Genomic DNA, 13,910 nt, shown 5'->3' with positions numbered 1-13,910 from the left:
AATTCAGTACCAACATTAAGAACAGTAGACGGATTTAACAGCAGATGAGAACTTGCCTAAGAGAGCGTGAACTGAAAGATAGCTCAAAATAAGTGTCTAGTCTGAACCACAAAGAACAAAAGAATGAAAAATACAGGATAGCATATAAGATGTATGTGGGATAAGGTGAAAAATTCTAATAATTGTGTGATTGGAGCCCCAGAAAAGTAGGGAAAGAACAGGCAAAAGGAATTTTAAAGAGATAATGGCTGAGAATTTTCAAAAACTGATGAAAGACAGCAAACTACTGGAGATTCAAGAAACACATGTTGGCAAACTGAATTTAAACAAAATTTTTTAAAAAAGGAAAAAAATAAATACTACAGATTTATTACACAAACAAACAAGAAATATCCACAAAAACCACATACATGGTTAGGCATATCATAATAAACTGATGAAAACCAAAGAACAAAAGAAAATCTTAAAAGCAGTCAGAACTAATTGAAATAAGAAAACAAAGATTATCCTTAAAAGCATTTAAAAAATAGTAACCAAACTAGGATTCTATACCCAATGAAAACATTCCCCCAAAATGAAAATGAGATTGACCTTTTCAGACAAACAAAACTTAAGAGAATTTCTCACTAGCAGATCTGAAATCCAGAGAACATTAATACAAAGGAATATAACCCCAGATACAGAAAGAATCATAAAGATACAGAAAAGAATCAAGAGCAACAGAAAGGGTACATATGTGAGCAAATATAAATAAGTATTGACTGCATAAAATATAAGAATAAAATAAGAATGATAATAAAAATAAAGAATGATATATTTTTTCTTTTTATGATATATCATAAAAATAAGAATGATAATATCTCATGGGGTTGAAAACAGAGAAGCAAAATACCCACCAAGAAAAGGATACTCTCTCTATGAGAGAAGAATAAATGGAGTTAAGGTGTTCTAAGGTGTCCACATTGTCTGGAGGAAGGAATATATTAGTGTATATCAGATTTGGACACATTAAAGATGCAAGTTAAAATCTGTGAACCAAAAAAAAAAAAAAAACAAAACAAAAAACAAAACAAAACAAAAATCTGTGAACCATTAAAAGCACAGTAAAAGAATACATGCCAAAAAAGATAAATTAAAATAAAAAAAAACACCTAATCCAAAAGAAGGTGAGAAAGGAGAGAGAAAGGAACACAGAGCAGCAGAGCAAACATAAAACAAACAGTAAGATGATAGATTAAAAATCCAAATATGCTAACATTAAGATTTACATTAAATATAAATGGACTAAATATTAGTACAATTAAAAGACACAAGTTTTCGGGCTGGACAAATCTTCCAATCACCCTCTATTGTCTTAATGGCTCACAAAGTTTTCCTACTTGTTGTCACCTCCTTCCCCTATATCATCCAATATAGCTATCCACCTACTTCTTGACGTATACACACTAGTGCCCTGGAAAAGGCTTGCAACTAGAAAAAGTGCTTTATCAAAATAATTTTTATCATGTAAAACAAGGAAAAAGAGTATTCTAGAGTAAGTTGAAAATATGGTACTAGGGACGCCTGGGTGGCTCAGTGGTTGAGTGTTTGCCTTCGGCTTAGGATGTGATCCCAGACTCCTGGGACCAAGTCCCATATCCAGCTCCCTGCATGCAGCCTGCTTCTCCCTCTGCCTGTGTCTCTGCCCCTCTGTGTGTGTGTGTGTGTGTGTGTGTCTCTCATGAATAAATAAATTATTTTAAAAAGAGAAAATATAGTACTACACTAACAGGTATTAAAGTAGAAAAGAAGGGTGCCTGGGTGGCTCAATTAAGCATCTGCCTTTGGCTCAGGTCATGATCTCAGGGTCCTGGGATTGGACCCCTCATCGGGTTCCCTGCTAAATGGGGAGTCTGCTTCTCCCTCCCCTTCTGCCCCCCACTCTCTCAAACAAATAAATAAAATCTTTAAAAAAGGAAAAAACAGAAAAGAATACAGAGTTATTAATAAATTGGGAATGATTGAAAATGGGCACAAAGAGTCTTTTTAAGTGACAGAAATGCCTAACTTCGGATCATGGCTATAGGTGAAGAACTCTGTAAATTTACCAAAAATCATTGAATTATACACTCAATATATATAAATACTTTCCCAAAAAAAGTGTTTTAAAAGGTTCCTATGCAAGACAGCTCTATGAAGTAGGTATTATGAGCCCATTTTATGGGTGGGGAAATTGAGGACAATAAATGGCAAGTCATTTGCCCAGATCAATTCTGACTCCAAGCCTTTACCTGTAGCACTCTGCTACCATTCTTCTCCACATGTACATTTAAGTTCGGTTGGACTCAAAACCATACCACAAGAATGGCAGGGGACAGTTAATGTGTCCACTTAACAGATGAGAACACTGAAGTTAGCATGGAGATCACACAGGACACAGACCTCCACCCTTCAGAAAGCTGTACTTACTCTTCAGTGAGACCACCAAGTCGGCCCAAGACTTGGTGGACGATGCTCTCATGGTCATCTTGCAGGTGTGTCTGCAGCACGGAGGACAGGGCATGCTCCTCCATCCACACCTAAATCCGCACAGAGGAACAGGGGTCAACTCAAGTTCACTGTACCCATCACTGCTTTGTTGGAACATGCCTTTTGTTTCTTGTTTAAGAGATCCTTCTCTCCCCTGATTTCATTAAAATTTTCTCTTATGGTTCCTTCTAAGGATTTTTGAAATTTCTAATTTGTATCTAAGTCTTAAAACATTTAACACTCAGTGGGGAGTCTGTTTGAGATTCTCCCCCTCTTCCTCTGGCCCTCCCCCAACTTGTGCTCTCTCTCTTCTCAAAAGAAAAAAAAAAGAAAATTCTGCACAGCCTCGCTTCTCTAAATGGTAAGTGTACGTAGTTACTAAAGTATATGGGGATCTTTGGTGGGCACTTCAGAATGTAGGTAAAACCAGCATCAGACTCAAACATAGCTGAGGGGACCAAGGCATCGGACTACATGGTGCCTGCAGGTGTCCCACCAACTGCTCCAAAGCTATCAAATGCTGGTTCATGAATGCTTAACTCCAGAGCGACAAGTTGCTTCGGTGGGCTAGAGTGCTGACCCTGGTCACTGCTACCTGGTAATTTTGTGGCTTTGGACAAGTTTACTGTTTGTTTCAAGTGCAGAATTACCATGGAGAGAAAGGGGGAAGGAACTAGCAGTCAGGGATGCCTGGAACATGCTAAGAGTCTCGAAGTGTTCTCCCATAAATGGGGTGGGCTTACAGGTGAGTAGGTTCTAAAGCCCAACACCTCAGGCAAATGTTGTAGTGCTGAGGGAGGGGGCACTGCCATTTTAGAAAGCACAGTCAGGGCAGGCCTCATTGTGAGGGTGGCCTCGTGTGAGGGTACCGTGGGAGCAAAGACCTGCAGCGGACAAGAGCAAGGCAGGAGCACAGCCAGTGAGCTGGAGAACGCAAGGCAGCCAGCATGGCTGGAGTGGAACGAGCTGGGGAGAGAAGGACGAGGTTAGAGGGAAGCCCAGGCCCTGAAGCGGAATGCTCATAGGGCACAATGAGGATGCTGGCTTTACGATGCATGAAAAGAGAAGCCACTGGGAGTTGGGAGCAAAGAAGTGACACGACATGGCAGTGTCTTTTAGCAAACCTGATGTGCTGGAAATTATAAGATGCACAATTATTTTAAGTATCACTAAGGGAGACAAATCACTGCCAATTAAATTATTATGCATCTCAGCATCTAGGCTGTTAAAATATTTTTTTAAATGCACATCTTAAAAGTTAGTGTCATGTGGTAGGTTTTTAAAGTGTCTCTCTGGCTGGGAGTTGAGAACAGACCATAGTGGGGGGGGGGGAGGCGGATTCCGGGAGCCCAGGGGGCTGGTTGTCATGGTGACCTGCTGAGAGGTGGGGCAGCTGTGACCAGGTGCAAGAACAGACATGATGGAGTGGCTCCATTCTGGACCAGACAGAAGGCAGAGCCTGTGCGACCTCCTGTCAGTTAGATGTCAGGGGTGAAAGAAAGACGAGTCAAGATAACTCCAAGGATTTTGGCCCAGTTGATGGGAAGATGGAGGAAGAGTGTGGATGGAGCAGGTTGGGCAGGAAGACCGGCAGTTGTTTTGGGCACACGACTCATCCATGCCTACTCATCATATCCAGGGAGTGCACAGGCAGAGGACAGAGTCTGGAACACATTCTGTGCTGCACACATAAACAAGGCAGTTGTCAGCCTCAGTCCAAAACCTGAGGGACAGAATCTTGCCAAGAACCACGTAAGTGAGCTTGGAAGTGATTCTCTTCCAGCTGAGTCTCCGGATGAGACCTCAGCCACAGGCTGCATTGCAGCCACGAGACCCAAGACTTTCTCACACCAACCACATCATGCTGACTCTCCTGCACCACCTCTTTCACTATTTATAAGAACCCCGGTAATTACATTGGGTCCACCTGAGTAGTCCAGGAGACTCTCCCTGTCTCAAGATCCTGAACCAAATCATGTTTGCAAAGTCCCTTGTGCCATGTGAGGTCCCATATTCAGAGCTATTAGGATGGGGAGAATTAGGATGGGGACATCTGTGGGCAGACCTAACGCAGTGGACTGGGGTAAAACCTAGAAAGCAACATTAGAACAGATCACGTTTTGAGAACTACCATTCTACAACCTGTTCCAACTGGGCAGTCAACAGATTCCATAATATTTAACCACTTCCATGAGTAATAGGACACGAAATTATCAAGGGCCTTTGGGTAGAAGACCATGTGGAAAATGCATTTCAAAGTCTGGGTGTGTGTTTCATTTTCCACACAGTTTTGTTGGTGCTTTCCTCTTATGACTAAATATTCATTTGAATTATAGAAAGCTCATCACTCATTTTTATCATCAAGGAAAAAATATGGTAAGCGGGAGTGCGACATGGACCTCTAAATATCTTATGGTAATTTAAGGCAATTAAACAATCAATCAGTAAATTAATTATGACATATATGCGTTGAGAAAACAGCCTTGAGTCATACTTACTTAATCAGCTGATAAGGTCATTAACCACCCTGCTTGCTTCTTGCATGCAAAACTCCTCTTGAAACCCTTCCACAAAAGCCACGGAAAATTCATATGCATGTATATAGAAAGTAAATAAATGGGACATAAAAAGCGGAACCTATGCTTTGTCTAATATTTGCTTAAAATAACTCAAGACTCGTAACCAGAGGGTTTCAGATGCATCATGGGTGTTGGCCTAATATTTATCAGAAATGAAGTTCTGGATTTTTTTTTTTGATGTCAATAATTATTACCTAAGGAGACAACACTGTGTGAAAGGTCTTATCTTGTATTATCTCACAGCAACCCTGTTGGGTATTTTGATCCCTACTTTTCACTCAGAAGCAGAGATCCTGAGACATTTATCAAGTTGTGCAAAACCCCAGAGCTGTGGGGCGTCCGCTAACCAGATGAGGTCACCCAGCTGTTGGTGGCGCTGCACTGGCTTCAACCCACATATCCAGCTTCCAAGGTTAGGGACCCATCTGCGCTACAGCTGCCTCTCAGAGGCCTTTCCTCCCATTTGGGGAGCTTTCACCAGACGAACAATTAGACTCATGTGGCCAGCCTGTCCTCCTCCCTCCCCAGAGATCGTAAATTAAATGGTCTGGGCCCAGCACTGGTGTGAATCCGATGGATTCAGCTTCACTTCATTTACATCCCCTGGAATAATAGTAAGGTGACCCTGTGATAATTTCCAAAGCTGCACTATCCTTGTTGGTAAAGCAGTCAAGTTTTCCTGAGGCCACGCTGTGTCCCAGGCCCTAGACTTTGAATAAGGGCGGGGGGATAAAGAAATAAAAAAGCAGAAATGTTGTCCTGCGGGAACTTAGAGCCAAGTGCAAGAGACAGTTACTGATGAGAGGAAACCATCTCTCATCAGTACAAGATGCAGCTGACGGAGGAGTGAACTAAATATAAAGGAGACTTTACAGGAAGCTAGGCCCTGTGCTGCCCTGTGGCTCTGAGTGGACACGTGCTTGCACGACACCCTGCTTTCCTTACTTGGTACACTGGATAGCTCCAGGTAGTTGATTTGGAAAACCTCTCTTCCATGCATCAGCCAAGTGCTCTTCTGTAACTAATAGGACACCCATGGTAAAGAGACAAGCTGATTCTTATAACAGGGCAAACCAGGGCTGGGACAGTGGTGTTCACTCTCTGCTCCACCATCCTGAGGACATCTGCCTCCATTCTCCTGCAACCTGCCTGTAAGTCAAGAGAAGGCTGGTGTGCCCCAGGCCTCCTGCACATGCTCTGGGCAGGAAGAACAGGGAGTGCCAAAGCAGGGGATTTCTCCTAGCCGCACTTGGCTTTTGTATTAGAAGGGAAGCTCTTTACTGGGGCCACACTTTGTCTCATAGGCCAGGACTCTGTCACCTGGTCACTGCTAGATACTGGGATATTGACACATTAGTGTTACAGCCTACAGTGTGCAAGGAGGCAAGAGAGAAAGGAAATGCAAGTGTTCCAGTGCCTGGCCCATTTGGAAATGCCTTCTTTATTTGACATATTTCATTTTTTTTAAAAATAAAATCAATGTAATATTAAATATAAATTATTTGTATTAAACAAAATTAATGTATATAGTTTCCTATTGCTGCCATAACACATTACTACAAATTCTGTGGCTTACAGCCACACAAATTCATTATCTTACAATTCTGGAGGTCAGAAGTCCGAAATGGGTCTTATCAGCTAAAATCAGGTGCTGACAGAGTTATGATCCCTTTGGAGGCCCCAGGGGGGAATCTGCACCCTGCCCCTCTCCTGCTTCCTGAGGCACCTGCATGCCTCGGCTCGTGGCCACATCATGCTATCCACTGCTCAGGTCATCACTGTTCCTTCTCTGACCCTGACTCTCCCCCTTCCCTTTCAGAAGGACCCTGTGACTGCACTGGGGCCACCTGGATCCTTCAGGACAACCCCTCCATTTCCATGTTCTTAATATAATCACTTCAGCAAGGTCTCTTCTGCCATGTTAGGTGATGATTCACAGGTTCAGGGGATTAGGATGTGGACAGCTTTGGGGCCACTGCCCCATCTACCACATGTAGACCTGGTTTTCATAATGCAACAGACTCTCACTGGAAAGTAGGAGTTCCAGGTGTGCAGCTCAGCCCCCCACCAAGTCCACCCCCCTAGGAGCTACCTTCTGTCATTCTAAAGAACAGGCACTGCTGCTCTTTCTGGACGGACCAGTTGTATGCATTATCTAGCAACTTCCCACCCTCTGCTCTCTTCTCCTGCCCACCCTGGCTGGGAATGGCCGGCAGGCACTGGGTCGGTAAGATGCCTAGCGCCGGCACTAGGGGATGCTCCCTGAATGAGATCTCTCTATGTTCTTCCTAAATGTAAACAGAGGTAGACCTCAGACCTGGTTTTCCAAAATGCCCACCTGCCTGTCTTGCTCCAGGAGATCTTGGAAGAGTTTCCACTGCTGTTTGCGGAAGCGATCCGACTTCCCCAGCTGCTGGGCTGTGTTCTCCTGGACCTCCTGCCTCAAGTACTCACACTCTGCCCGGGAGAGGCCGGTCACACCTGGGAGCGTCTGAAGGAACAGGACCTCCACAAATTTCTGGAACGTTTCCATGGTGCTGCAGTACAGCTCCTGAGGACGAGAGCACGTGATGGAGCTATAAGTCATGTTCTCATCTGGGCCAGGGCTGTGGGCTTTCCACAAACCACAGAGGAAACCCAGTGAAGGGAGCTCTCCAGTCACACACACACACACACACACACACACACACACACACGCATACACACATATCTCACACACATATGGAAAACACCCACTGCCTTCTGGTCCTTTCCCTGCCACCCTGTCCTGCCCTCTGACCCACAAGCTCTTAATCTCTGGTGACCCCTCAAAACCTCCCTCCAGATTATTTTCATCACCCCTGCGCTTTCTGCCTCCCTCAACCCTCCAAGCTTAGGCCAGTTATCTGCATAAAGCACAGTTTTTTTTTTTTTTTTTTTTTTTTTTTAAAGCACAGATCTTACTGTATTTTCAGCTGGGAGAACCTGGAAGGCCTCTCTTCCCCTGACTCTCAAGGTTACCTGGCAGGGCTGCTGGGAGGTCCTGCCTCAGTTTCCACTGTTCTGTTCCCTTCAGCCGACCTCACCCACTCCAGTCTTCCTGAATATGTACTTTTTTAAATTGAGGAAAACAAAAAACCCACATACAGTAATATATTAGGGATGCCTGGGTAGCTCAGTGGTTGAGCATCTGCCTTTGGCTCAGGGCATGATCCCGAAGTCCCAAGATCGAGTGCCACATCAGGCTTCCTGCATGGAGCCTGCTTCTCCCTCTGTCTATGTCTCTGCTTCTCTCTCTGTCTCTCATGAATAAATAAATAAATAAAATCTTTTAAAAAATAAATGCTTGTGATTCTACCACTCAGATCCTCTTTTTAGATTAAAAACACTAAAATTGACAGGTGATACTGGAATTCCTTACGCTCTTCCTACAGTTCTCTTCTGCTCCCTCTCAGCATCCTCAGAGACGGCCATCACCATGAACTTGGCATGTCTCTTTGAGCTTAGACTTCTATACTTTCACTGTATATTATATCCACAAATGTGCCCTTTGGTGACTGTGTTAGCCACATAAATGGTGTCTTATTGCATGTTTCTTTACACAGAGGCTTTTTCAAGCCACTCTCCCTCATCCCAAATTCAGACACTTTCATACCTGGAGTGAACTTCTATTCATCCTTCAACACCCCTGCAAAATAAACCCTTTTCTGTGAAGCCTTCCTCAGGAGGCTCAGACCAACATGGGTATCTGACCCTGGGTTCCCACAGCTCTTTGGTCAGCCACACCAGGTCACTGAAACTACAATTTATTTGTCACCTCTCCCCTGAACCACAGCTTGCTGAGAGCGGAGGCTACACAATACTCAGATCTGTACCCACATCTTACATCCTCCTGGACCAAGCCCTCAGGTTCAGTCCGTTCAGTCCCAATGCATGACTCACAGACATGATGTAGAATGTCCATTCTCCCTTTTCTGTCTAGGAACTCCCCACACATGTTTCAAAACTCAAGTCAGGGTCTCCTCTTCTGGGAAGACCTGGCTGTGGGGTTTGATTGCACACAGTATAGTTTAGACTAAATACCCGGCTTCCTTCTAGGAGTCTGAAACCTTGGTGCATGCCAGGCAAGGCGTGCCCATGGGACTGACTCCCAGCAAAATCCTTGGACTCCTAAGCTCAGGGGAGTTTTCCACTTCACACAAGTTGTTGCACTCATTGCAGGGGTGGGATTACACACAGCCCCACTGCGAGAGGACTCTGGAAGCTTGCTCTTGGTTTCTCCTGGACTTTGCCCTACATGTCTTTTCCCTTCATGGATTCTGCTTGGATTCCTTTCAGTGCCGTAAGTCTTGGCATTGGTGGGGGCTATCTGTGAAGTCCTTAGTGTCCACTGAGGTGCCCATCCTTACCCCCCCAGCACTCACCACCCTTCGTGGTCATTGGCTGTGTCTTTGTCCTCAAGGATGAGAACAGGTTTCTTTACAACAAAGTCTTATCAAAAAAAAAAATAATAATAAAAATAAAAAAAAAACAAAAAAAAAAAAAAACAAAGTCTTATCTTACTACCCAACCATCTGCAGGGCCTCACACAGCATCTGGCAAATAGCTGGCAATGATGGTTTAATTGGTAATAATTATGGATTCTTACCATATATGAGAGGGTGCCACAAACACCTTTCCTGTATAATCTCATTCGATCCTTAGAGTAGTCCAATGATGATGCTCTATTATAACTACTATCATTTCACTGATAAGGAAACTAAGGCACAGATCAGATAAGTAACGGCACAGGATTTGTGGAGGGTGGGTCCTGGCCATCAGATTACTGAACTCATACTCATAACCAGTATGCTACGTGGATAGTTGGGGTTTTGATAGAAAAATAAACATATTTACAGCACCTGACATGGTGCACCTAGGTCATGCTTGCTGTGCTTAATGAACAGAAGTGAAATTTAATTCAAGTCAATGTTAATTAAACCAGTGAGTGTCCTGCTTTAAGAAGCTCATGGCCAAGCTGGACTTTGTTCAGAATAAGCAATCATGACAGGGGCATACATGACCCACGTCCTTTTCAAAGATTTAGAGAGCCTAAGGATAATAGCCAATCAGGTCATCTGGGCCAACTCTCCCTCTGAGGACAAATGATAAACAAAGCTGGACAAAATGCTTATTACGTGATCATGAAAATCCCAAGTGAGCCAGCAAGGTAGCTCGGGCTGAGGTCAGGGAGAAGGCAGTCAGGGATGCATGCCCAGCTCCTGGGAGTGGGCCAATCCAGAGGTGGTGGCTGAACAGCTGATGGGACGTATGATGGCTACTAGTGCCAAAGAGACCGAAGATGGAGCTCATGGCTCCCCGGGGCTGAGGCCTGCTAAGCCATTCCGCGCATAGCGCCGGAAGCCAGAAAGCTGCACTGCAATGTAGTAGAAGGAGACGGACTCTTCAAACTGGTTCAAACAGCTACAACCCAGAGGGCCTGCAATGTTTCAGGTCCTGACCTTGAATGAAGGTCACCCTGGGCCCCAGAGCCCCAAGTCATCTGCCAGAAGCGAAGGAAAATCCTCTTTGAAGGACATGACTGTCTGTCTGAACACACTTTCACAAGTAAACATAAAAATTTGGAATAAGGCATATAATAAAGAGTAAACAGGCTCACCAGGAGACAAGACAACATTAGCAGAGGCCCACACAAGCAACAGACATGAAACAAGCCCTCAGGTACTCGCGAGAGTATAATCACAAGACCTGGACTTTGAACTTCTGATGCTCACTAAGGCATGACGTTCAAAGCCACTCAGAAGCTTTAAGACAAAGAGCTGGCCATGTGGTGTCGGCTCATCCTCCAGTGGGGCCGGGGCTTGAGGTCAGGGATCCTGGAAGTCAGCCCGGTCTCTGAGGCTGAGCCCCAGGAAATATCGTGGAGCCCTGGGCTCCACCCCTCATTCTTTTTAAGATTTTTTTTTTTTTTTAATTCATGAGAAACAGAGAGAGAGAGAGAGAGAGAGAGAGAGAGGCAGAGACACAGGCAGAGGGAGAAGCAGGCTCCATGCAGGGAGCGCAACATGGGACTTGATCCCAGGTCTCCAGGATCACGCCCTGGGCTGAAGGCGGCGCTAAACCGCTGAGCCACGCGGGCTGCCCCTCCGCCCCTCATTCTAACTGTCATCTGTATGGCTTGTGCTGGAACCCACAGCGCTTTCAGGGTGAGTCCTTCTGGAGAATTAAAGGACCTGAGGGTCATCTTGGGGACCCTCAAGCTTATACTTGGTGTCAGGAGGGAGGGTCTCCAGGATTACTCCCCAACACTTCCTGGGCACTGATAATTATTAGTGCTGTGATCTCTGAGGCCAGTTTCACTTCTGTTTCAGTCCCAATTCACTGTGAGAGTTGGGAGCCGAGAAGGTTCAGGCTGGGTGGGCTGCTACCCCTCTGCACTCTGCTATGGGCCCTTCGGCAGACACAGCATGGGTAGGCCAGAGTGAGGTCCGCACAAGCCAGTGGGCCTATGTGGTACCCTGGACACAATGGGGTGACTCAGTTGTGCATCCACCATCACCAGGATGGCTCTGTGCTCATTTCAGGAATCTCCCTACGAAGCACTGAGATGTGTGATGTAGCGGCATCTGTCCCAACATGCTGAGAATTTACTGTTTGTTTAAAGGCCAAGAGATGGCACAAATTTAGAAAAATGCACTTTTCTCTGCAGCCTGAGAACCCTTAGATGGCCATCAAACTTCTCTCACAGGCTCCATGCCCACAACACCGTGATCGGTCTCCCACCCAAAGAGGGGGGATGACAGCTCTAGGTGCCTGGCTCTGTGAAAGAGCCAGCCAGGCTGCGAGACGAGTTATCTTGAGTGCATTTCTCCGCATATACACCCTGCCAGACAGGGGGTGATGGTGACAGTGATCGTGACGGTGTATTCTGAATGCTCACCAGGTGCCTGACGCAACTCTAGCTGCTTCGCACGTGTGAACGCAGGTATGCCTCTGGACAGCCCCACGAGGAAGGCTTAGTATCTCCATTTTAACAAAGGAGATGAGGTGTCAACCATGAAAAGAGACCCCGGCCCCACACTTCTCACACCCTGCTCAGTGCTTTATCTGTTTGGTCAGGGGCTGACCATAGGTTGCACAAAGGAGAGCAAAAATTATTGAATGAAAGAATGAACGAATGGACTCCTCCCAGCCTCCAGCTAGTCAGTGAGGAGGTCAGATGTCCAGAGCTGTGCTCGTCACCCCCGGGGCTCAGGACCTTTGGGGCAATGTGCTCAGCAGCAGGGCCACCAGGGAGGGATTTAGTGAGCACCTACTGTGTGCTGGGCCCTGGGTGCCAGCCCTGATCTCCCGCACTCCACACGCTGCCATGATGGTCAAGAAGGTTCTTGGGCTCCATCGTAGCTCAGAGAAGTTAAGGCTTGTCCGAGGTCGCCTAGCCAGGCATGGCACCACCAGCTTTCCAATCACCTCCCTTCTCCTACACGAGAGGATTTCGACCACCTCCTGCTGTTCATACCCGTAAAACAGTCCCCAATAACCAAAGGCAATGATTTCCATAGTTGAAAGACATAAAAGAAACCAAAGTCATCTGGAACCAAAGGGTTCTACATGAAACAGTAAAATAAATCTAAGGAAATGCCTCTGGACTGATTCTGGGAGACGAGCGGGCACCAGCCTTTGGTTCTCTGCTTCAGAAGCACCTATGCAGGTGCACAGAATCACAAGCACACCTTCACCTCACCCCTCACACCATCTCACGCAGTGCATTTCTGAGCCTCTCCTCCTAAGATACACACTCCAGCAGGTGTCACTCCTCATTCACACCTGACAGCCTCTCTTCATGTTAGAGAAAACAGGGTCTTTCCCTTGTGGCCCAAGCTCTCACAGGCCCGGCAACTAGACCCAGGCACAGGAATCCAAATGCAAAACATCCTAAGGACATCACAGGAGGGACGAGGCTGTAGTCACTTCAGCGTCACCACAATCCTTTACTAAAACTGATGTATTTACTGCCACCCAATGAGACTGGCCTGGCACTTTCACATGCACCACTCATTCCTCTCGTGACAATACCTGATGGGCTGTTTCAGCCTTGCTTTGCAGAGGAGAACAGTGGACTGCTGGAGGTGGGCTCTGGAGGGCTCAGGGGTCATGGGGCAGGGCAACCAGAGCATCTGCCCCATGAGTATGAGCTCACTTGACCTCCCCATGCCCTCCAAGACAGTGGTTCTCAAACTCGGCGGTGCATCAGAATGCTCAGATGGGGACACTGAAGCCCAAGTCAGCTAAGCCATTCCTGAGCCCTTAACTGGTAAATGGCCTGGCTGGGATTGGAACCCAGACGTCTGACTTCAGAGCCAGGATGTCACTGCTCTGCCACACAGCCCACACTAAGCAGTCTCTAGTATTTTCTTTTCTTTTCTTTTTTTTTTTTTAAGATTTAAAAAAAAAACATATTTATTCATGAGAGACACAGGGAGAGAGGCAGAGACACAGGCAGAGGGAGAAACAGGCTCCCTGCAGGGAGACTGATGTGGGACTTGATCCCAGGACCTGGGATCACTACCTGAGCCGATGGCAGATGCTCAACCATTGAGCCACTCTTGCATCCCCAGTCTCTGGTCTTCTTATGCAGATGTCAGTCATTGGACTTAGGGCCTCTCCTAATTCAGTATGACCTCACTTTAACCAATTTCATCTTTAAAGACCTGACTTCCAAGTAAGGTCACATTCTGAGGTTCCAGGGGACATCTTGAGGGGTACTGCTATGAACGGAATTGTGCCTCCAAATTTAAATTCTGAAGTCTTTAGCCCCAATATGACAGTATTTGGGGATGGGGC

The 13,910-nt window shown here is 45.9% G+C and overlaps 1 protein-coding gene across 3 annotated transcripts in view; it reads right to left on the bottom strand.

Annotated features, from left to right (window-relative positions):
• EVC (EvC ciliary complex subunit 1) overlaps positions 1-13,910 on the bottom strand; it is a 69,225-nt gene that overhangs the window by 20,127 nt on the left and 35,188 nt on the right. For all 3 annotated transcript variants that reach the window (XM_025437106.3, XM_025437107.3, XM_049108636.1), the window contains exons 12-13: positions 7,426-7,638; positions 2,449-2,558 (exon numbers count right to left, since the gene is read on the bottom strand). In XM_025437106.3, coding sequence (XP_025292891.1) covers positions 2,449-2,558; positions 7,426-7,638 — 323 coding nt within the window. The remainder of the gene's footprint in view (positions 1-2,448; positions 2,559-7,425; positions 7,639-13,910) is intronic.

Source organism: Canis lupus, chromosome 3, assembly GCF_003254725.2.
Source record: "Canis lupus dingo isolate Sandy chromosome 3, ASM325472v2, whole genome shotgun sequence".
Taxonomy (NCBI): domain Eukaryota; kingdom Metazoa; phylum Chordata; class Mammalia; order Carnivora; family Canidae; genus Canis; species Canis lupus.
The sequence above is the reverse complement of the archived record's forward strand: the minus strand, read 5'-3'. Positions and strand labels throughout refer to the sequence as shown.